Source organism: Takifugu flavidus, chromosome 13, assembly GCF_003711565.1.
Source record: "Takifugu flavidus isolate HTHZ2018 chromosome 13, ASM371156v2, whole genome shotgun sequence".
Lineage (NCBI taxonomy): Eukaryota > Metazoa > Chordata > Actinopteri > Tetraodontiformes > Tetraodontidae > Takifugu > Takifugu flavidus.
Genome location: NC_079532.1, coordinates 5,854,991 through 5,879,227, shown reverse-complemented (window position 1 = coordinate 5,879,227; position 24,237 = coordinate 5,854,991). Strand labels below are relative to the sequence as shown.

At 41.9% G+C, this 24,237-nt stretch overlaps 2 protein-coding genes across 3 annotated transcripts; one reads left to right on the top strand and one right to left on the bottom strand.

Annotated features, from left to right (window-relative positions):
- The first annotated feature begins 1,635 nt into the window (after nt 1-1,635).
- Nucleotides 1,636-18,387, top strand: si:ch211-272n13.3 (ankyrin repeat domain-containing protein 26). Its single transcript, XM_057052885.1, is given in 43 exon segments — nt 1,636-1,742; nt 1,745-1,904; nt 2,069-2,183; nt 2,306-2,479; nt 2,559-2,665; nt 2,755-2,892; nt 3,129-3,289; nt 3,377-3,403; nt 3,883-3,919; nt 4,023-4,086; nt 4,163-4,214; nt 4,541-4,780; nt 6,092-6,165; nt 6,368-6,452; nt 6,693-6,797; nt 7,210-7,347; nt 7,443-7,487; nt 7,855-8,112; nt 8,292-8,362; nt 8,619-9,416; nt 10,037-10,191; nt 10,374-10,538; nt 10,673-10,703; nt 10,787-10,919; nt 11,086-11,299; nt 11,416-11,581; nt 11,709-11,855; nt 11,975-12,437; nt 12,670-13,175; nt 13,257-13,409; nt 13,546-13,721; nt 13,813-13,906; nt 14,545-14,571; nt 14,879-14,941; nt 15,106-15,240; nt 15,332-15,444; nt 15,710-15,803; nt 15,994-16,149; nt 16,278-16,361; nt 16,485-16,699; nt 16,811-17,021; nt 17,112-17,157; nt 17,243-18,387. Coding segments are annotated over 43 exon segments (6,564 nt in total). The 5' UTR covers nt 1,636-1,705; the 3' UTR covers nt 17,374-18,387.
- Nucleotides 18,388-19,890: 1,503 nt separating this feature from the next.
- Nucleotides 19,891-23,575, bottom strand: LOC130536752 (uncharacterized). 2 transcript variants are annotated; one of them, XM_057052900.1, is made up of 4 exons: nt 23,436-23,575; nt 22,886-22,975; nt 22,446-22,697; nt 19,891-21,191 (listed from the first exon to the last, which is right to left on the bottom strand). In XM_057052900.1, the coding sequence occupies exons 1-4, from the start codon at nt 23,494-23,496 to the stop codon at nt 20,920-20,922; spliced, it is 675 nt and encodes a 224-aa protein (XP_056908880.1). In that variant the 5' UTR covers nt 23,497-23,575; the 3' UTR covers nt 19,891-20,919. The 2 variants fall into 2 exon arrangements, with proteins under 2 accessions (XP_056908880.1, XP_056908881.1); XM_057052901.1 differs by having other exon boundaries at nt 22,446-22,691.
- Between the last annotated feature and the right edge of the window lie 662 nt (nt 23,576-24,237).

Here is a 24,237-nt window from a genome sequence, read left to right as displayed (position 1 = left end):
ACTTTTTTTTTTTTAAATGTCCAAATATGAAATGTATGATAGCATAAAACACGTGATTATAATTTAGAATAGAATACCAAAATCACTTACAGAAGCTTCTCGGGTCTTGCCACAGGTCCCTGAGCGCTGCGTATCAGAGCCCCGATCATCAAAACAACTATCAACCCTCCCAAAACATAATTGATTCAACGTCTCAACATTATCTCAAATTTCATAAAGGACAAAACTATACAATAATGAGACCAATTGGGGAAACGGGGAGAATAAATGTAGAAGAAGACGCAGAGTGTGTATGAGAGGTTTTACTGTGTATAACACTTATATGAAATAATTGAGTTGTGCAGTCCAACGTGGAATGTACCAACTCCAGGACAGTAGGTGGCAGTAATGTTCCAAAACCATATTTGGCACAGTCCTTATCAAAACAAAGCAAAAGGACACTAAGTTTTAATAACAAGATTAAAAATCCGTCACAGTAACTTAAACATTCCATAGCACAATGTGGGGTAACATACAACTGGAATATGCGAGTTTTGTCAGGATGGGAATCAATAGAATACGTTCTTTTATGCAGGCAATGTACAGACCAAAGTGAAGAAAGATTGAAGAAACTGGGGGTGATGGATGCGGATGAGTACAGATATGTGCACAGTTCAAGTGGGAAGAAAGAAGTTCGTAAATTTCCGATCACTACTGGAGTAGTAAAAGGGTTTTGAGGATAAATAGTTGAGGAAGAGGACCTGAAGGTGGCAGTAGCCCAAAATCTTCGAGGTCAACAGCCGAGAACAAGAAGAAGACGCTTCACTCTCCACTTCAGAAGGTGGCGGTAGGCCGAGGTTTTCCATCCGCCATTAATCAATATAAGAAGAAGAGGCGACGTCTCAGTCATTGATAATGTGATTCCGTTGACGTTTAAATTAATACAATCAATGCGCACTATGATACAAGTGAGTATATAGATTTTTTGCGCATCCTCTGCATTTGGCCATTTCTTACTCTTAGTAACCTGGTTTTGGTTCATCCTTGTTTCCTTTTCATTTTTAGCGTTTCCTAATCCAAATTGTGATAATCCCAGTAAGGCGTAGCTCCTTAAATGACGGATATCCACGTTTTATGGCAGCGACGGTCTAAATAGTTGTCTCTGCTGCGTGAGAATACATTTTAAACCTGGTTGTTTGCTTCTCTTAAGTGGAGACTTTGACTGCAGTGCAGAGGCAGCTGTAAGATAATGCCAGGGCAACAGGTAATCGTCATTCTTAGCATAGTTTTAACAAGCTTGCTAGGGCCGTATGAAATCCAGCACCAGATGCTAACTTAGCATGCCAGCTGTCCCGGTAGTTACCATGGTAACAGAAGCTATGACTACGCTAGCTAGGGCTCGGGAGTATTGGGACTTTAGGGTATTCATCACAGTGTTGAACCTTATTTATCAAAATCTTTGTCGATCCCAGATTAGTATTGTAGTTACCTTTAATTTTAATCTAGTCCAGCCCAGCCTAGTAGATTTTACTTAGAAGGTATAAGGTTGTCATGGCGAATAGCATTAATGGAAGTTTTTGGTGTCTACCTACACCGCAGTTTATAGTGTTATAATCCGCTTTGCACCACTTATTTTGCAGGAAAGGAGCAGCCGTCGCTAGTCGCGCTGAAACAGATGATTGACGCATAGTGACATTAGTAACGCAAAGCTTCACCATCGTGCACGATGAAGAAGTTTTTCAGCCTCACAAAGAAAAAAAGCGGCTCTCTGGGACCCCTGACAGCGGCAGTGTCCTTTCTGGAGGATACGAGCTAAAAGACAAGGATCTTGGAAAAGTTCACAAAGCTGCTGCGGGTGGTGATGTGGGAAAGTTGAAGGAACTTGCTGAAAAACATGATATCAATCAACTGGACAAAGAGAACAGGTGAGTGAAGATAAATCCTTGCATGGTTTAGTAACCCCTTTCTGATGTTTTGTGAGGAAACACCCATAGCCAATACACTATTAATGTCTCTCAAACACCTCAAAATGTAGTCATATTGCCTAAATGCATGGATATATTGTAACAAATAATTCTTAATCTTTCAGAACTGCACTTCATATTGCCTGTGCCAGCGGACACGTTGAGGTGGTGCATTTTCTCCTTGAGAGAAAAGCAAGGCTTAACCTGTGTGACAATCAAAACAGATCCGCTTTAATGAAGGTAATCCTAGATATACTGTAGGGATGGAGTCAGTCTATTACAGAATAATTCTGCTCAGTGATTTGTTGAAGCTTCTCAGTAGTTGTTTCAGTAGCACTCACCGTATTTCTGTCCAATGTCAGGCAGTGCAGTGTCAGCATGAGCGCTGTGTAAGGATACTGCTGGAAAATCATGCTGACCCCAATCTAGTGGACGTCGATGACAACACAGCCCTCCATTTAGCAGCAAACATCCCTTCCATTTCAACTGCTGTCTTGCTGCTTGAGCATGATGCTGACATTGATGCACAAAATAAGGTGACTTTCCTTACTCAGCCAGACAAGTAGCATTGTGCTATTCTGTCTATCTCAGGACAAATTGCAATTCAACTTTTAGGATGGATTCACACCGTTGACCTTGGCTGTCCGCGAGGATCACATTGAGATGGCTGAGTTTCTCCTCAGGGAGGGTGCTGACGTGAACATTGTGGACAAAGATCAGAGGTCAGATCAGAACAATGACATATTTGTCATCAATTTCTGTGTTTGTCACTCTTAGTAAGTTTTTTCTTTGGTTGTTTTTTTACCCTTAGATCTCCTTTAATGATAGCTGCTGGCAATGGACTAGTTGGTATGCTGCGACTGCTGCTGCAATTTAATGCAGAAGTCACTCTAAAAGATACAAAAGGATGGTCAGCTGATGACTATGCAGTGATGAATGGGTATCACCCGTAAGTTGTGCTGCGTTTGTTTTAATATTGTGTTCCTGGAGCTGTAATTTATGGCTTTGTAAAATGTAGATGACCACAGTTCCTAACGAATTAATTCTAAAAATCAAACCCAGATATTTGTTCTTTGATTTGTTCTTTTAACCATCCAGAACTGTTTCTTCTATGCTTTTCTTTTTTCTTTCTGTATGACTGTCTGTCATTTTCTGTGTTGAATAATGAGAGTGGCTTTTTTGTAGGTGTTCCCTCTTGATCAATGAGCACAGTATCAAGAAGAACAATGGACAGTCACCATCACTTCCAGGTCTGAGCAAAGAGAAGAAACCCTCGCCATTAGGTAGCCCTTCCCAAAATGCTGGAGCAGCTGTCTGTTTGGGGGGACCAGCCACTAGTAAATATGGTATGTATGCCATGTTTTTGATATGATAGTGTTTAAAATTGTGATTTTGATTGTTTATTCCTCTCACATTTTCTTACCTGGACATAGAGCCCGGAGAAAATGAAGCTCGGGGAGGTAGTATATGCAGTTAAATACTATAAGATATCAGTAGTGGTCATTTTCTTCATTCATGTGTCAAGTTAGTTCATATGCAACTAAGGGGAAAAAAATCAAATTATTTGCAATACAAAAACAACATTTTGTTTTTGACACTTGTGCTTGAGCAGCATTTTAAAAATGAATCAAACTTGGATCTGTATTTAGATTTAAGTTGGCCTGTTTAACAGTTCCAGGACAGGACAGTTCAGTGGATTATCAGCTGTAGTTACCCAGCTGGTGTTGACAGTCTTTGCAACAACCCGCAGAGACAGCATGAAAGAAGGTTGCAGAAGGTCTGTGTGTCTGGGCACAGACAGCTTCCTCAGCAGGAGGCAATGAATCCATGCTAGATAACGTCCTCGTAATGCAGAGACATATAGGACATGTGGACCTTTTCTGTTCACTAACATTTACATAATTAGATAATTGGAGCAAGTTTTTCTACTTTGTTTCAGATAGTGAAGACAATTCTCAGTCTGAGTCTCAAAGTCGGTAAGTGTTTATATCTTTCTTTAGTTATGTCATTTTCTTTGACAGTGTGCCTGTTTTAAAAAGATAGGAAATAGCAGGTTAAATGATTTTCTTCTCTTTGCAGAGATATGGAAAGTGTTTGTGACGACTGGCCTTCGTCAGAAGACGATTCCCTTTTAACTGAAGCGGTTTGTGCTGCTGTTGTTAATCATACTGTCACCCTAGTTTGACCTTTGACCTTGCATTTTATTTTGTGTCTCTCAGAAACCACAAAAGGCAAACTTGATGAAAATGTTGGCATCCAAAATGAAAGAAGGTATCGAAAATATTTTACCTTCATTCACCTGTTTAGAGCCCCATCATAATCCGTTGTTTTTGTAGTTAACACTTTTCCTTGCCTGCCTCTAGTTCCTGCACTGCCCGACAGAACTGTAAAGGATACAAAAACTGACCCATACCATGAAAATAATGTCCAGAACACCATATTTCTCCCTAAGGAGCACCCAGTAGATCCCTCCCCATCCTTCCTCCCATCTAAAGTGCCGCAGTTGACCCCTATCTCCCCTTCAAACTGCAAAAAGGTAAATAAATTCACATTTCTCTGACACGTATCTTTTTGTCTTTCCAAAATAAAATAAAAAGCAACAAGTACAACAGAAAAGCCCCTGCATAGTAAAGACAGATCAGAATCTCAAGAAGAAAGCCCAGAAGGTGAGGACTCTGATGATGAAGATGAAGAAAGAGAGGAGCAGGATGAAGATGACGAAGATGAAGACGATGGCGATGAAGACGAAGAGGAGGACGATGAAAATGACGAGGAAGAGGAGGAAGAGAATGATGAAGAAGATGAAGAATTGAGTGAATCTGAGGACGATGATAAAGGTGTGGTCTCTATTCAGGCCCGTGCTGCTTCTTTTGAAGATGTTGAAAAAGCTTGTGTTACTGGTGAAAAAATACCCGACATTCACGTTTATGACAACGGAGAAAGTAGATCTGGTGTTAGTGGGGATGAAAATTCTGTAGATGATCTGAAAACCAGAACGCAGCAAATAGCTGGGGCGAGTTATGCCATACCAGTGACATTTGATGTGGAGCATGATTATGTTTTTTCAGCGGTCAGAGTAGAATCTAAGTTGTCCGATGAAGAGGAAAGCCTCGGAAAGGAAAATCCATGGTCCACAGAGCAAAGCCAAGTTTCACACAGGAATTTAATCGGAAAACTTTCCAGATCTCCCGCATCTTCTGAGGTTGAAGAAGATGACATAAACAAAGTAACTGAAATGGATAATGGTAGTCCAAGGAGCAAAAACCAAATCAGGGGTGATACAGTGTGGACGGACAGCAGTGATGACGGAGACGGTCAAAAAGTTGGATTTGGCCCTGATGCAGAACCTGCTGATCGGACGAAGGAGCGAGGTGTGGAAAATAATGGCTCCCCCGATGTCAAAGATGATGCTGGATCACACAAATGGACACACAGATCCTCACAAGACTCTTTATTGGGATGTTCTCCAAATAATCCTGGGGAGCAGCAGCATTTGCTGGACTGTTGTGAAGAAGCCTCGTTAATCAGTATCGGCAGAGTATCGGATGACCCATCCCCTTCGCTGTCACCAGTACCTGATAAAGAGGATGAAACTAAAAAACAGATTCGACATAACCTTGACGTAGATTCACATGGTCGGTTATCAAAAAAACAAATAACAGAATTGGGGAATGATCAAATTGATGACGGTCATTTGGTTGATAAAGCTGACAGTTGCACATCAGCAGTGAAAGGGGATGTTCTGAATAGCCCATATACCTCTGCATATGCCAAAGCCACGGGATTAGAGGAGGCAGCTGCTGTCGAAGTAGATGATGGTTCAAGTGGGGATTGTGATCACACACCCCAGAAACTGCATGACAGTCTTGGTAGGACTACAGTCAAAGAGTTTGATGTAGGAGATGGTTCTGATAACGCTCACAATAGATGCCTGAGTGCAGGGAATCAGCTCAATGTTGAATCTAGACTAAATTCACATATTCACCCAGAAAGTGGAAATGCCGCTTTCAGCAGAACAGAAATGTCGTCTGGTGACCTCAGGGGACAACCCACCACTGATGATGTCACTGCTGTTGAGAACTGTGATTCCAGAAGGAACTGCGCTGATGAGTTGTTACTTCAGACTGACATTGATGATGTTGATCTAGACTCACCTGATGAGGCAAAGAGTGTAGTGGAGACAAGTGAAGAAGTCAGAATCTCGGAAGGGCCTATCACACAGGTAAAAGAGAAGAACGTCAGGTACTTTTAGTTGTAGTTGAATTTCAGCTGTCTAGCGTGGCTTTTGTAAGAACACCTCCATCAGATTCCTGGTCCTTCTCGTGTGAATAATTATAGAGACACCCTGTAGACACAGTTGTAAAGTGCTATGAGGTGAAGATATTTTCCACAAGCCTTTTGACTGATCACTTTTTCTTCTTTAGTCCTGCAAAGAACACTTGGAAATGTCAGAAGAAGACAATCATGATGGAGATGAAATATCCTCGGATGAAGAAGAGATTAAAGAAGGTGGATGCACATTTATATCTATTGATATTTACAAGTTTTGCCTTGGGACAAAAGCTGAACTTATTTGTTCATGTAGTTCTTCAGAAATGAAAAATATTTTTTATTTACTTTTGCTGTTTTTTTGGGAATGCAATGGTGATTTATATTGTCAGTTTTTATTTTAGGTATGGGACAGAATGTTTTGGCCTGGTCTTTCAATCAGAACTGCCTTTTCAACAGTGTGTCCAATTTCTTCTGTAGACATGTTTTATGTTCCCTCCTTTTTAAGAGGGGAAGGAGTCAATAGGATGGCAATGCTAGAGCCTTGGAGGAGAATAGGCATGCCCAGAGGCAGCCAGGGCGAGGGTATGACTTGACTTATAGGTCTATGGAGCTGCAAATTAATCATATTAACCACCAGTCCTTAGTCCCGAACATCGCTTTACGCTCACCTCGGAATAATGCATGTGACATACTCGTCATTCTGCCTGCTACACTTCAACCCTAATGTTTGCGACATGGTTGCATTGTTTCTGATTTTGCCTTGAATAGTTCAGTTTGCACCTGTTCGCCTGGCTAGTGCTGAATTGCCGTATGTCACACTAAAACCTCCATCAGGGAAGAAAGTGTCTGATACCTCACCATGTAATTTCTTGCTAGTTAAGTCATGAGCTCATTTGCATGGGGATGCTTTTTGCCATGCCATTTCCATCCAGCTTCATCAGATTATTTGGTTAAAGATACCTCAAGCAGGACACTAATGCCTTGTCCTCCGCAGTTGGAAACAAGAACAATGATGGTGAAAGCCAACAGGTCGATCTTGATGAGGACCTGCCGGAGGTACAGCGAGAGAAGCCAAAATTTGGCCTAACAAGTGTTTTGGGCAAGCTTGAAGGTGACAAAGATCGAAAATTAGGTAAACACATGAACTTTTAGTGAGGTTTCTGTTTACATTTTCAGAATCTATTTAAAGGGGAATAGTTTTAGTTTAATACTTTTTCAATTCGACAGACCTAATGGAAGAACTCGGTCTGAGTGGGGTCGATGATTTTGATGGTAAGCTCAAAATATTGCACCTACCCACTCACCTAACCTCCATGGTTTTACTGTAATATTCAACAGTAAAATAGCTGGTGTAGCTATAGCTGGTATTGCTCTAGTCTTGATTGTGCATGACATTAACTTTATTATTTATTGTTATTTTTCTGCCATCAAACCTTTTGAAGCTCATGGAGCAGGTTAGTAACACTAACGGGCTACATATGCATGAATGGCTTAGTTTTTAGTTGTAAAACTACAGTATACACAGTATATTTTCTTTATTAGCCTTTTTGTCTTTCCCGTGCATTGTTTTTTATTGAGGTAGAATTTACATTCAACTATTGTTAGTGTCAAAACTGCGTGTCTTGTGATTATAACACAGATGAATCAGACTGGGATTCGGACAGTGCCTCCAGTCAGAGAAACTCACCTGGGCAAAGAATGGTTTCTCCTGGACTTGAGGAGCAAAATTGTTCTAGGTCATCTGTTAAAGAGCAAGTTGAAGATGATTGCTCCGATGCTCCAGTGCTGCCACAGAGGAGTATTGTAGCCAGAGAGTCAAGCAAATCACCACCACCTATTCCCTGTCCCCAACCTTCAGCAAGGAAGATGGTACTTCAGAAGAAAGAAACTGTCAAAGGTCAGGTTCTTTTTGCCGTTTTATTAAACTGCATTTTTTTAAATATGTGTTTTGACACAATCTTTGTTTTAACATACTTTTTGACATCTGCATGTGACTTTTGTTTTAGCTGGTAAAAGCCAATCTTAATCTGAGAGCACAGATGTGCTTAATTCTGCTATGTTGTTTTGTGTTTTTAGGATCCCCCGAGCAATTATCATCACCAATACATGGTCAAAAAAATGTAGCATCTGATAAAGAGCAACAAAGGGTGAGATGTTTTATGCCTTCTGTACAAAGAAATTATAACTTCATTGTTTCCTCATGTAAATCATTGCAGGATTTGAAGATTTTATCATGTTTGCTCCAATAATCTTTGGGACATTTGAACAGTTTATTAAAGATATGTAAATGTAGTTTTGAAATGGTTATATTCTTAAATATTTACATTTTCCTACTTTTTAAAACATCATTTTTTGCATTTGTGTTTTGTCTGTTTTTTGTTCCTCCCATTTATGGAATCAAAGGACAATAAAAGTGCAGTACACACATGTGAATTAGGTCTGAGTCAGCCATTCCCAGCTGGCCCTGTGGAATCTGACACAGGTCAAAACAGCAATGTTTTTAAAGATGAGCTTAAAGCTGAAGAACACGACAACATGCCATTAGAGAAACACTGTGAGAACCTCTGGGTAGAAGTAGAAAACAGCGAAGTAAAACCCAGCCTGAGAATGGTCGCAGACCATTTAAATGAGAAGTTTGAAGAGTTGCTTCAACCTCATAATGTAGAAGAAAAGACTGCAGCTGAATCAGCTTCTTCGGGAGAAGAATTTAGTGATGAGGATGTAGAAGTCAAAGCTGGGAGTACAGACCATGTTTCCACATCTACGCAAAGTGAGTCAAAACCTGTTGGCCCTGACCGGCCAGCAAGAATGAACACCTGGCATCAAGACCCAGATCAAGTAACTGAGGAAGATCGTAGGTCCCCTTCATCAAACTACACCAGACAACAGAAGGATGAGAGCAGACCTGGAGCACCAGGGGCTACGAAAACACCCTTCTTGTTAACTGGAACTGATGGTAACTGGAATAACAACATTGCAAACACGGATAAAACCATGAGGAGCCAAGAAAATAAATTACAAGATGATCTTGAGGAATACACCAGGTCCCTTCCACCTTTGCTCAATAGAAATCCAACATCAGTCTCAAGGATTTCTGATGAAGAGCTGCAAGAGGATGTGCAAAGGTTTAAACACGAGGTAGGGAAGCTGAAGGCTGCCTTCCGAGATCGGGAGAAAGAAAAGCCCCGTCTCCAGAAAGAGGTAGAAGATGGTTGTGTAGATTGTCTCTGCATTTTTTTACTGGTTTACTCCCTCCATCTCTTCATCCTATTTCTGTTAAATGTTTGTTTCCTTTTTATTTTTGGTCTTGTGCTGAGATTAGCACCAATCTGCACATTGATTGGTTTGGCTATAAAAGTATAACCAACTTCATGGTCAATGCTCACCCAACTTATAGAAATGTCATGTTTTTGATTTTGACTCCTTCTCTGTTTGATGTCTGCCGCGTTTGTTCTTGGTAGTGTGTTGTGAAGTTTGTTCGGTTTCTCCTTAATTTTGAAAGTTCTCTTTTTCTCTTGCTTTATCTTTACTGCATGTTATACCAATGCAATGCACACACAAATATTTTAAATACTAATATCTCAGTTGGATAAATTAAAATATCTGTTCAGTTAATTGGAGAAATTTTAAATCAGTCTCTCGGTTTTATGTCACATCTCATGGCACTTTGACCTGTTAAAGTTAAGAATTTACCTCCAGAGAGGCCAAATTATCACGAAACACCCTAGAGATAAACACTATACTTAAGTAGTAGGCCTCAATAGTAAAGGGCTGATCCACAAATATTTACCTTCTATACTATTTTATCTTTTTGTTTTCAGGTTGGCAAAGAAAAAACAGATAGTTCAGTAGAGAAGCAAAACTGCAGTAATTCCTGGGACTCTGCATCATTGGCTGAGGAGGAACAAGCAAAACCCGAGGCCTTGTTAGAATGCTTGTCAAGTCAATCCAAACAGCAGCCGACTCCCACCAAGAGGTAAGATGGTGCTATATCAATTTTGGAAGAATACATTAGGGGTAAATGGCAGGACCCACTTTTGTGTGTGTGTGTTTTTTTTAATAAGCTGTAAGTGACCGCAAGCCTGCATCGAACCCCCAAAATGTTTTATTTATTGTGAATGTCATAGGGGAACAACAAGCAGGTTTATTTCTCTCCAGGGTACCAGGGCAGCAGCCCAAAACTGGCACCAAAGAGGAGAAGCAAGCACAGCTGTCCCCAGTGACTCCTCATCACAGAGCCCCTCAGCAAAACCCCCACATTGAAGATCCTCTTTCACTGTATGATGATGGCAGTTTAGATGGCACATCTGATGAGGAAGGAAGGTATATCGAATATTTTCACATTTCTCTCAATAGCTCCTCAAATTTAACATTGAGTCATCCCAAATTTTCCCGGAAACGCTGCACAGTTAATAAGCACTGTTGGTGAATTCATCCGACCTCTTTTTTGTGCCCAGGTTGTCAGCTAATGGAGGGGAGACACATGAGGTACAATAATCGCTCTGTTAGACGTCTTCCAGTAGAGAAGCATTATGATGAATGTGAGGGCTGCATTTTCTTGTCATTTGTAGAACCCTGAGCATGTTGAGATGGCAGAAGACTTTGCTGATCTCAGTCATTCGTCAGACTCCTCCACAGATGACATGGAGTCGCCACTGTCAGAACGAACAGCCCTCTTCATTCAGAAGCTTAACTCCACTTTGGGTACTGGCTCTTCTGGTTTTCAAAATGATTCATTTCATTGTTTCTTTTAAAACTTTTGTATCTCGATACATTTATTTATAAAATTTAGGAAAAAAGTAATCCACTATGGAGCCCATGTTGCACATATCACCATGGACATACCATCATCTTGTTTGCATCTTTACAGATTCAAATATCATCATCGAGCTGCAAAATATTATCTACAAATATAACCGTTCCATTCAGAAGGAAAAATATCGCAGTGCTAATCTGGCCAACAAGGTGAGTTACCTTGAAATGGAGAAGGCAGAGTTGAAGAGCTCTCTGGAGGAAGTCAAATGTGATAGGACTGGTTTGGAACTCAACCAGCTGGAATTGCAAGCCGAAGTCCGAAACCTCAAGTGAGAACCACTTTTATCTCCTCTTAAAGACTTTCGAATGTCCCTTCCTTAGTGATTAGTGATTTCTATGTTGTATTTACTGAATGATTAAGAAATTTGTCTGAAACTTGGTAAAGATTGCAGCTGAAACGGGAACATGAAGATCACTCCAATGCCACCAGAGAAAAGCTGAGAGTCATGGAGGAACAACAGCAGTTTGAAGTCCAGGAGAGAGAGAAAGTAGAGTTCACCCTCAGAAATCTGGAGCTGGAAAACTCAAAGTTGGGCAACAACTTAAAACAGGTTGGTCTTGGTAATTAAGCACATCCTGTTTTCATTAGATTGTTGGTCTTTTTGAATATTGCAGTACTTTAGAGCATATATTATTTTATATGTGTTTGAGTATTAATGAATTCCTGTGATATACTAGCTTGAAGAAGACTACAATGACATACAGAAACTGCTGGCTCAGGAACGCAGTGCTCGCATTCAGCAGGAGAATCTCTTCAACAACTGTCTCCGTAAGCAGCAAGAGACCGAAGAGGAGAACAAGCAGAATATTAGCAAAAGCAATGAGGTAATTATTGTCTCTCATTTCAGAACATGCTAGTTTGGTTGGCACTTGAAACATCACTTGCATCATGTCCACTGCAGACAGTGGCTGTCTTCACTGAACTGTTTCCATGGTCTCCACAGGCTTTGACTCGGCTCACTGAGGCCAGCAGCAGGGAGAGAGAAATGCTCCTGCAGATCGCTACCTTACAGGAGCAGTTGACCACTTCAAAAAGAGACCTTGAACACTCACATGCTCACAGCAGTCTCAGAGAGGGCACTCTGTTGGAGGAGAACAGGACTCTGAAGGGCCAGTTGGAAGATGCTCGGCGAGATCTCAAACTCAACAGCGAGTCCCTGAAAAACACCGTCTCCAGCAGCAATAACGAGGTGACCACTTTGAGGTCTGAGCTAACTGAAACAAGAACACGGCTAGAAAATGAGCGACACACTCGTGAAAAGCTGGAGACCGAGCTGGAGTCCATCCGTAACCGTTTATCTGGAGCAGAGAAGGAGGCTGAACGTTCTCATGTAGCCAAGTCTGAAAGGGAGAGCACTCTGCTTCGGGAGAAAGAGGAACACCAACATCTCAAAGGCAAACTCACAGGTAAGTTTTACTAGGACTGTGGATTGAGGATTGTTAAACATCAAGGAACTAGTTCTTTGACTTAAAAAAATATTTTTATCTAAAAAAAAAATATCACCATTTCACCATGTGGTACTAAAATACACTGATTGTTTGACAATGTCTCTGATGAAAGTATCAGATATTTAGCTAATGTATTTGTAAAGTATTTCTTTGGATCATAGCTGTCACTCCTGGTGAATTACTTTAACAGGTGAAGTTTCCATTCTGCGTGAGGAAAACAACAACTTGTCTCAGAAACTGATCAAGGCAGAGGCTCAGGCAAACAACTTGGAGAATGAAGTTCATCGAGTGTCACAGCAGCTGAAAGACAAAGGTCTTCTGCAGGAGGTCTTACAGCGGGAGAAAGACCAGGCCCTCACACGTGGCCTGGAACTCGAAAAGACTCTGCATGCCGAAAGGGAGCAGTTTAGCCGGGACAGAGCACGCCACGAAGCCACACAGGAGCGACTCACCCAAGCCCAGAGTGAGGTTATGTTACTACGGCAACAGCTGGAGGAGGCTCAAAACAAAGGCCTTGCTAAGGAACGTGCTGTGACTGATGCTCAGGGACATTTAAAAGATATCTTGTCCAAGCTGCAGTCTGATTATGAGGAGAGGGTCGAACTAATAAAGGAGAGAAATAAGGAGCTTGACTCCAAGGCTGCTGATCTTCAAGGTCATATCCACAAGATGCAGGAAGAAAAGAATGAAATGAAGGTCAGATTAGGATCCAGTGAATACCTTTACAGTTCAGGATTTCCTTACCATCCAACCAAACTGTATTCTCTCTGGATACAGGCTTGTTTAAGGGAGGCACAGCAGGAGCTCGCTGATTCACTCAAGAAGCTCTCAATGAGTGAAGCTTCACTGGAAGTCAACACACGCTATCGGAATGACCTGGAAGAAGAGAAGGCTCGACTATTTAAGGATTTGGACAGGCTGAAAAGAAAGGTATTCCATGTGTCAGGTCCAGCCATGTAAATGACCTGGAAACCTTTACATCAAGTTCATCAAAGAAAGCACAACTCTGGGTTGACTGGACTCCTAACACTCCTGTCGAGATAATTGTTTCATATCTGTCCCACAGCTGGAGGAAAGTGAAGAACAGTACACACAGGCTGAAAGGCGTATCCAGACTCTGACCTGCAGCCTGGATGAAAGAGAGAAGGAGCTGAGTTCTGCTGTTCAGAAACTTCAAGCGTCACTGTCCACCTCAGCGGCTTATGAAACAACCATCAAACAGCTGGAACAAGATATGCAGCGGTCTGCTCAAACACACATTGTACACACATTCAAAGATGTCACATGTTGGACCATGCCCTGTGATAATGAATTTAAATGTATGTATCATTAGGCTGGAAATAGAGAACGCTAGGCTGGAAGCTACTGCAAATAAGCAGTCCAAAGAAATCAATACACTACAGAAAGGAACCCATGAAGCTGCTCTGGTATGTATTATATTCTGAGGTGGGTCACAATATATCAAAGGTTTTCGGTTTTTGTAGGGCACCAATTTAATGGTAGTTGCAGTTATCTCCATTCACCAAATTAAATTCACTACTTTTTCATTCATTCATTCATTCATCTCTAAAGCACACACCAAGGTGTTTTATAATGAAATATGGGATTATAATGTTATTTTATAGTTTATTACCCTTTCAACCCACTATGTCATAGTCCCTCAAAAAACAATTCATTCAAACATATGAACTAAACAGACATTTCGCTGATTACTGGCCACAAATTCAATTTCATCTGCAGTTTGTAACTTCGGCCACTGTGGGGCAGCAACGTGTCACATTACAACATTATATAGAACAAAGAAAAAACAAGTGTCTGTGGAAGTTGGAGTGCAATGAAGCGTAGTGGTGGTGTTAGGCACTAGTTTTCTATAGTGCTTGCATATTCTTTTTATTATTCGCGGTCCTCTTGTTGTTTCAAATTGTTTTGTCACACGATCTCATCAAATATCTACACACTGAATATGGGGAACATGTCTTCACAGCATTACACTTGAAAGCGTTATCACATCCGTTTTACATCATGAAATCACTGTCATATCTTAAGTTATCCAATATTTTTCCAGCTGTCTGATGGCTCGAGTGAAGAAGGGGTTGGTATTGGCTGTTTGTCTATTTTCTGTTCAGTTCTTTAAACAGAACATAAATCCAATCTTTGATCTCCATCGATAATTTCCGGTCCTCTACTAATAGTATATGAAATATTCTAGAGCTTTGTGTTGGTTTGGGCTTTTTTTTTCAATGGGTGAAATAGTTTTTTGGTGAAAAGGACTCTGCCTACTTTCAGCTCAAGCTGCATGATGCATGCTACTCCCTCTGGCATAAAATTCACTTTTTGCCAAAATGCAACGATAACAAATACACATTTCGCTGATTGACACGGTGTATTTATTTTTGAAGGTCAGAAATCATCTAGAGGACCTGGTTGCAAAGCTGACTTTCGAAGACCAGCTCAGTAAAGAGGTACTAGTATTTGAACTGGTATTCTCTTCTTTTTTTTGTCTTTTTGTTCATGAAAGTCTTTAATTCATCATCATTCGTGTGTCTTGACTGATGCTTCTCATTTGGTATTCTGCCAGTCTGATGCCGGCCACGGGCATTTTAATGTGCTTGTTTGTCTTTCATAGGTCCAGAAGCAAAGCACACAGTCTCACACAGCCAAGGACACTCAGGTGTTGTGGGAGCAGGAGCTGAAGAGCCGCACTCAGTTGGGACTGCGACTGGCAGAGCTGGAAAAGCAAAAAGGAGAGTTGAGCAACCAGGTGATTTATTACAGAATGAGCAGACATTTGTCTCGAGGACTTAACCAGCCATTTTTCCTGAACTGTTCTTTGAAATTCCTCCATGTTTTAGATGGAAGCGGAAAAGAATAAAGCCATCCAGTTAGAAGAGCAGAGAAAAGCCATTGACATCCGGCTGGATCTCGAGCTGAAGAGGAACACAGAGCTTCAAAAAGAAATGTACAGGTGACTTGTAAATTCCACCTCAGGCTTCCTCACAGCTGCCAGTGCTTCCATTTAGACACGGGTAGATTCCAGTAGAGGCCAGCGCTTCCTAGCTCACAGCCCTGTAGTGCTGCTTGGTTTGTATTTGGCGTAAAGGTATCTTTTTGTGTGTTTGTATAATTGAAAATACATTTGTTTAAGAGTGTGATGCGCTGAGTGTGTTGTTGTTGTTGTTTTGTTTTTTATTTAAACAATGTATTTTCCTGAATCATGCATTTTGTTCCAGATTGCGTACTTTATTAAAAACTGCAAAGAAGAAACTGAAGGATCAGGACAGAAGTGGGATTGGATTTGGCTCTTCTGGACCAGTCAGCAATAAGGTTTCTGTTAGATCCGTTAGAATCTCTGCTTTGAAGTAAACCTGCACTTTCTACAATTTATTTTTAATTTATGTTTGTTTTTAGAATGTAGCAGCCTCTTAAGTCGCTTTCAGACCTCCAGGTTGGAAGGAGGACAGCAGGGCAAAGATTCATTTCAAAGATGTTTCCTCTATGATTCTGATCTTCCCAGGTGGACAGGATGCAGCTTCAGCTGGAACAGGAAGTGTCCCTTCGCAGACAGTTGGAAAAAGTTAACGAGGAGCTTAAAGATCAACTGGCATCTGTGAAAAGCACAAGCTCCAAAAAAGACCAGCTGGAGATGAGAAAGAAGCAGTTAGATGAGGAGGTACAGAACATTTAAGTGTTTTCTGAACTTATTTTTAAACAAATTGAATTGAATTGACAGTTGCGATGTTTAGAACAACTTAACTTATTTACTTACTAACTGACGTTCTGCTGCATTAATGAATGAAGGTGGAGCTGTTCTGCCGTGATGCTGAGGAGAGGGCCCGCCAGGAGTTACAGGAGAAACTAGATCAGGTCAACCTCTTCCTGCAGGTAGGAGCTTTACCTTAGAGTTTGTTTGGTCGGGGGGGGAAACTGTACATGTTTTAAGATAATTTAAAACAGAATGAAATGGCGAGTTAGGCACATGTGGAGGAAATCCTGCTTGGTTGTCAGTCCCAGGCTGCATCACAAGAAGTCCTGGAACAGAAGAAAGCCAACAAAGAGGCCAACCTGCGCTTCCAGCTGGAGCAGAGGATTGATGAGTTGGAGGGTGAGCTGAGGCGGGCCCGTGACTCCCATCGCTCCACGCGCACGGAGCTAGAGAGATACCAAAAGCTGTACACAGATGAGCTGCAGCTCCACAAATCTCTGACTGACAAACTAGAGAGGTGAGATCAGAATTTTCTGCTGTCGACTGATCAATAGTCAGGATGTTCTCAGTGTGATTATGATCATTACCACATATAACGATGATAAGAGCTGCCTCTTTTCCCCCGCAGAGCCACTTATCAGCTCAAAGAATCCAATGCTACACTGCTGAATGAGCGCAACAAGAGCTTCGCCTCTGGTATCCTGGACCTGGATTCTTTGGGATCTTTACGTTACGGAGACACAAAGGGGCAACTCGGCAGAGGCGTTTCCCTGGGCCTTCCCCTCCTCAGCCCTGTAACGGAGCGCCAGAGCAGCAGGGTTGGCGATTATATCTCTAAGGTTCGTACGGGGTCCACCATCAACAGGACCTCTCCAGCTGCTCCCAATTAATTCCCAGAAAAATGTCTCAGCCGTTCTGTTTTTTTCCAGATGCAGAATGAGCTGGAAAGGAGTATATCAAATGAAATAAAAAATGGTGAGTGCACTGAAGCCACAGTAGTAATATTTAAGATTACAGAATGTGTATGAGGTGACGGTGGTCGTCGGTCTTTGGTCCTCAGCCACAGCAGAGCTGGAGAGCGCCTCAACCCGGCTGTCCCCGGTGGGCTCCGTCTCGAGGACAGACCTCCACCCCGTCAGCATGGCAACACAGCAGTATTTGGAGGTACTGAAGAAGAATAATATGATCTGAAGACGCAGCAACTTCAAGTCAAACATTGTATTTCAGCCATAAACAAGTCATCAAATCAAAATATGCTGACAATCACAAGAAAGAGGGGTAAAAGGTTTGTACCAGGAAAAAAAATTACATTTTAAATTTGTACTTTAAACTGACTTGCTTATGAAACAAAGTGTACAGGATACACTTAAGCACTCAGGAGCAGAAGGGATGAGCTAAAGGTTTATTTCTTTATTGACACGATATTATGTTTCTCCTCATTGCTGAGGAATTTAAATCTACAAGTATTTAATTTTAATTCCAAGCAGGTATTACATTGAGGTACTTGCAGTCAGGTGGTGCAATAGCTGTACTTGTCTCTTTACGTCCGGCATCTTCGTGGAGGATTTTTGCTATTTTCTACCATCAGAATATACTTGAATAAGACGAGCTGGATTCTTCTCTGGCCATTTAAAAAATAATGGGGATTATGGTTTTCGTTTTCACCTTTGCTTCGGCTGGTGTTTAGTTCACAGCTAATGTATATATTTAAGTACTGTAAGACAATCAATGCAAGAAAAATGTATTCCATGAGTACAATTTAAGAGACAATAATGAATTTTTTTTTAAAAAAAGCAACAACATGACTTAATAATTATGTGTCATGAGAAACAAAATTCAAGGTTTTATGAGCTGCTTCGTAGATGAAATGGTAAATTATTATTTATACATGCTTTTAATCTATAGCCTGTCTAAAAAAGTGTTAAACAATATCAAACACTAACGCAACATAAAATGAAGCAAGCTGTAATCTGACCACTGAAACCTGAGTTTCAGGAGCTAAACACATTAATGGTAATATATATATATATGTGTGTGTGTGTGTGTGTATATACACATATATGTTTACACTCCAATCAAATCCAGTATGGCAATCGTGGTCCAGTTTTTAGTGAGCGGACTGACGCGATGTCTAGAGACTGACGGTGTTATTTTTGTGAAATATGATGTGTCCTTTGAAATAAAATCCCTTTGTAGTTTACACAAGTTTTGTCTTTTTCAAATTTTAACAGCGACGTAATCCGCTGTCGAGATTGTTTGCGGTAATTCTTCTCAAACCCGGTGACCTTTGACCTGTGGCGATAATTACAATTCACAGAGAATCCCCCTGGAAATATGATGTTACTTCAATTTAATTAAGGATCTTTTTATACCTGTAACGGTAATTTTGAGATTACTGAGCCATTTTCACGCTGAAATGGTGGAATTGGTGGACGCCTTGGAAGAAATCTCCCTGGCATCTCACTTCCAACTATAAAACTGCACCTTTCATTAAACATTTCATCCACAGCCATTTTTAACCCAATGCTCATTAACTGTGTTTTGATGTAGTTCGCTTTAACCCACCACACACACACACACACACACACACACACACACACACACACACACACACACACACACACACACACACACACACACTTCCAAACCCGTGAAACTTGATGGCGCGCGCTGCTTTCCAAGCCTTCCCCTCGCGTATTAAAATGAGACGATGTGTTTATGATTGCCCCCCTCTGGTGTGTCTCTCTTCTCTTTGATCCGTCCTCTCTGCGTCAGCCTCAAATGTTAGATATTCAAATCCAGTTACATTTATTTTTGTTTCCTGTACAGCTGATGGGCACATCTGACAGTCTGACTATTAAGTGTTATTATTCCCCCTTTTCTTCAATTGACGGCACTTCATAACGCTACAAGTAGACCTGGGTTTGATTGAGGAGGTTACCAGCATTGTCATAAAGCATTGGAGGCGGGCAAGAATACAAATAGACACGTCGCGGGAAAAGAGAGTGTAGAAATGGTTGTTTTTGAAAAGCAGCTCGGTGTAAAACAATCCAGTCCACACCAGTTCGTTCTCCTTGGCCGGTCTTTTTTATCTCAGGCTGCTGGCGCCACAACTGTAAAATAATAACAATAAAAAACAAGGTCTCCAAACTTCAATCATTTCTCCAAAACTTGGACCTTTGCCTCAATAAAACCGAACAACAACACAGCCCTATCAGTCAGAAAAATATCAATTTACACATTTTATGACATATTTGTGTCACAACCTAAATGTCTTTGAATCCATCTGTGTCTGCCTTCCCAATCCTTGTCGAGGACGGCTCCATTCTGAAAACGCCATCAATAGACCAGTTTGGAATCACATCTGTAGATTTTTTTAACAAAATCAGCAGTCACGTGCTGGAAGTGGAAGTTAAAGACCAAAGTCAAAATTGCTTACAGAATTCTTGTGTAGGGATTAAAACCTGTCTAGTTGAAGAGAAATTACTTTTTTGGCAGCGCTTAGAGATTCATTTGTGTTTAATTGTTCGCCAAATAAAGGAAAATCTGCATTTTTCTTCTCTTTACATGTGTTTATTGGCCATAAATAATGGGGGTGTGTGTGTTTGTATGTATCTGAATTCTCTCGCACTCTATCAGATGTTCGTTGGTGCAGGTAAACACCGGCTATGGTTAAAGGCTAGAACAAATTGAGGGGGACAAGTGGAACAACCTTGAGTGTTTATTTATTGGTGTGTGTTTGTCTAAACGAGACACCGACATCTCTTGCCACTGACAGAACGTGAGCGTCACGGACAAATAAGGAACCTAAATTCATTGTACCGGTGGCGGCGTGATTTAAATGAGCCTCTCGGCTTGCGTGGACAGATTGACAGCATCGTCTTTACAGCCGCTTTGTTTTATTTTTGGCTGTTTACTCTGCCTCACCGCTGTCATCTCACAGGACGGCTTTGAAAGGACCCGCTTCCATCTTTTCAAGATCAGGAGAAAATCAGCCTCCTTTCATGTTCTAAGTGCTTTATACAACAAATGTTAAAAAAAAAAAAAAAAAAAGATTCAAGAGAGAGTTGACAAGGTTTTTGTCGACCTGTTTCTCAGCGGCAAAGAGCCGAACAGGCAGAAGTCAAACCTCCAGTCTGGTAACATGAGAAGCCGTAGAAATCAGAGTGAAGAAGCAGGACCTTCTTGTTCAGGGTCGTCTGGGCCGCTGTCATTAAATACACACCAACATCTACACAGCAGAGTCTGATTTGGCTGTTAGTGGACCCAAAGAGATTGAAATCAGCTTGTTTCTGTATATTTCTAAAGGCCCTGAATATATTTTCCATTATTCTTAAGCAGGAGATAAATGCATCATTAGCTTATATATAATTTATATTTAACTATTATCAGACGACATGACTGTTGGAACTGATTTGATATTGGTTGACTGATAAAGTAAAGTATCCTTTGCCTATTTAAAACACAAATTGAACAAATACACATTTTAAAGAAATGTCTCCGAACGCTGTGAGAGAACGTTTAACGGAGCGCTGCATGAAAGCCCGAGGAGGAGCAAACCAAGGAATGCTGTCCTCTGACGCTAAAGTGGTCAAACAAAGAAAAAAAGACTTGACAGAGGCAGCTGTGTTCAGATTTCTCCCAAGTATACACCACTTAAGACTTAGATTTCAGAGTTTTTTGGCATTGGGTTTGACCACCAGGGGGCGGCAAATCTCACTGTTTCTCAAACTGCTCCTAACCGCGATGGCAGATCTCGCAGCACTCCAGACAAAACTCCAGGCATTCAATGGGCTCACAGCACGACCCAAACAGCACCCTGTGGCAGTGGGCGTGGCAGCTGAGCTCCTCCACAGGCGCCTCCTGCAGGGCTGAGCAGCACACGGCGCAGGCGTGACAGCAGGGCGAGCAGAGAGCATGGAGACAGGAGGAGCAGGCCTCCCCCAGCCCCAGGAGGAGCACAGAGCCCTGACAGGAGAGACACGCCAACAGCAGCTGTAAGCAACAGTCTGAGGAGGGGAAAAAAAAAAAAGATTTAGCAACAAACAAGCCTGTCACATTCCATCAGCCACCGAGATTAACGACTCTATTAACCCTAAATTAATCTCTTGCATGTTTGTTTGTTATGCCAGGCGCCACATGAAAGAGAAGCAAATCTGCTGCAGTGATCAAGTGTGATTGTGTTTACTTAATCACAGAGATTCGCTCAGGCCTCCGGGGAAAATAAAGAAGGACAGAGGCTGGCGGTGATGAACAACAACCAGGGAGACGCTGTCACACGATAATTGCTGCACTGCTCAAATTAGGTGAGGATGAAATTGCATACGTTAACCCCGCCAGTGTGTTCCCGTGCATCTCTGGTGATCCCAACCGTTGTGTTCAGGCTCGCGACGGTTTTCATCCTGGCGAGGACCGGATCCTGTGCCAGCTCATGCAAATGGAGCTTTTATCCTGTTTACTCATGGAGGTAAATGAAAAGAAGATGGCAGAATTCCCCGGGGAGAGGGGTTCTGCATTTCCCTGCTTAGTCGTTCCAATTATACACCCCCCGCACAACTTATGCTAATATCTATAGAAATATATATGTCTGCATAGATGGAAAAAGGGGAACCCTATTGATTTAATGTGGACCCTCGTAGAGATCACCACATGAACACAATGGTAAACAAGGAGCTGGTCTCATTGCTTTGATAAAAGTGGAAGAAAGTGCAGCCGTTTGAAAGTTGTCAGGGGAAAACTTTACAGCTCAGTTCCTAATTAAAAAAAATGTCTTTCATGGTAAGAATTATCCTCTAAATATTTGAATTTCCTCGTTGAGTAGAAACCAAAGCACCAGGAGAGCGCAGATCTCTGCAAAGCAGGTCATTTCCCCCCAGATTCGACACCCAGAGTATATGTAGGTAGCTTTCTGATCAACGCTTCTTGGCTTTGGAAGATCAAAGGTCTAAGTCCCTCTAGAATCCAGAACATCAGCAAAATCTCTTCCTCTGTTCTTCATTCCATTCGCCACATTTCCTGAAAAGTTAATTGAAATGTGTTCATTACGGTTCAGGTCGTTTTCTCGCCAACAATTGGACGAAATGCACTTTTCTGAATGCTAGAGCGGCAGGAAAACGTCCCCTTTAACAGGATGAAACCATGAGCAGGACCTTTATCTGTTCAGGTGGATGCACTTTGTCTCCATGCAGCATTTTACAGCTAAAATGCAAAAATGCATTTATAAATGACTTAAATGATTTCAGGAGTGACATTGCTGTTCCCACCGGCAGCTGAGGCAGCAGGTTGCTGTGATGCTGCCACTTTGCTCCTGCTGCTCCTGCTCTTCCTGCTGTGGACCACCGGGCGTGACCCCTGCTGTTGTTCCAGGCCTGGATACGGAGGAGGGACTTCATTGTCGGGTGCTGTGAGGCCGCAGGTGGACTTTTGCTGCTCCTGTAGAGGTTTCTTAAATGTTACGGCATCTGGTGAAGCCTCCCCTCCTGCAGGAGCTGCAGCAGGCAGAGGCTGGGCTGGACCAAGAAACGAACACAGTGAAGATTCCAGTTTAGATGGAAGTCTGAGATTAGGGACTCTTGGGCTCAGCCAACCCATCAATACATTTTTTTTTCTACATAAGCCTGAAATGTTTGCGACACAATTATGGGCTCAGCAAGTCATCAGAGGTGTATTGTTCACTGCGAGTGGTCTCAAAATTTCCACTTACTGTTAATGGAGTCATCAGGGAGGGCATTTCCTCCACTAACGTGGTCGTGTGATGGAGGGGCTTCCTGTGTTGATTTTAGAGGCGCACCGCCTTGAGAGGCATCCAAACATAGTCCTCTTAGCTGATATCCATCAAATCGTAATGTACATTCCTTCCAAAAAGGCATACATATTGTGCATTCATGTGTGCACAGGTGTGCCCCTGTGTTCTGCTGAATTAGGAGCGATATACAGAGTTTACTCAAAAATTGAGGACATTTTCTTGCTTTTTACAACTACAGAGGTTTGTTTTAGGGTTTAGATTAAAATTGTGTTCATGGGCTGAGTTAGAGTTAGTGTTGGGGTAAGAGGCCGGGGAATAAATTAGGTGCATGCAAGTCCTTTCAAAGATACAAATCCATGTGCGCGCGTGTGTGTGTTTGACTTTTAACTGTTCAGCCCGCAACTATTTCATTTATAACAAACAGGTTAACATTGCCCACCCTAAATGTGATTTTAGCACATTTGTTAAAGAGCCTTGACCAAAGCTAGAGGTTAACCCCATTACTTGCCTGTGCTCACTTGTCTTTGCTCCTCTCTCCTCTCAGGAGGTAAATCTTCTTCAGGTAACATGTCCGATGCTCACGACTTCCCGAAGTCCCCATGATCAGCCATGACCCTCTGTTCCTGCTTCTGTCCTCTCTGAGCCTGACAAACAGTCTACCCCGACTCACCAAACAGGAGGAGGTGAGCTCTGTTCCGTGTGGGTGTTGTTGTTCACTAATTTCTCTAACAGATCCCTCTGCAGCGCCTCGGAACACATCGGAATTTGGCTCTAGATTTCCTTCTGTGCTGATTTTAGCCCCCTAACACAATAGAGACACATGTCCCACGAGAGTGTCAGGTGAACCCTCTCCCTTCTCTCCCTCTCCTTCAGTCTGGACCTGCACACTGACTTCTATTCTGGTTTTCATTCTCTACACTTAACAATAATTCCCACCTGGGCCTTCAGCTCGAGCCTTTACCACACATTCCTTCACTGCCCGAGTCTGAAGGTGACGAGCTTCGCTTCTGAGTTAAAATGGGATTTTTATCAACGTCGCACAGACGCTATCCTCAAATTCACTCATTGAGGACAGGGGGTTGAGCCTCCGTAGCACCCTGCTGCAACCAGCCTTGAGTGAACTGCGAGATATCGCCACAGCCCGCCTACTTCCTGTCTCAGTAATGGGCTAGAGGAAGTTGGGGAAAAGGCTTTTTCCTTGGGTCCAAATCTCCCACCAAGCCCATCATGTGTAATGACCAGGGTAACGTACATTTGTGTAGTCCCAACTCATCTTTTTTTCACCCCCAAACCAGTTACCCATTTTATTT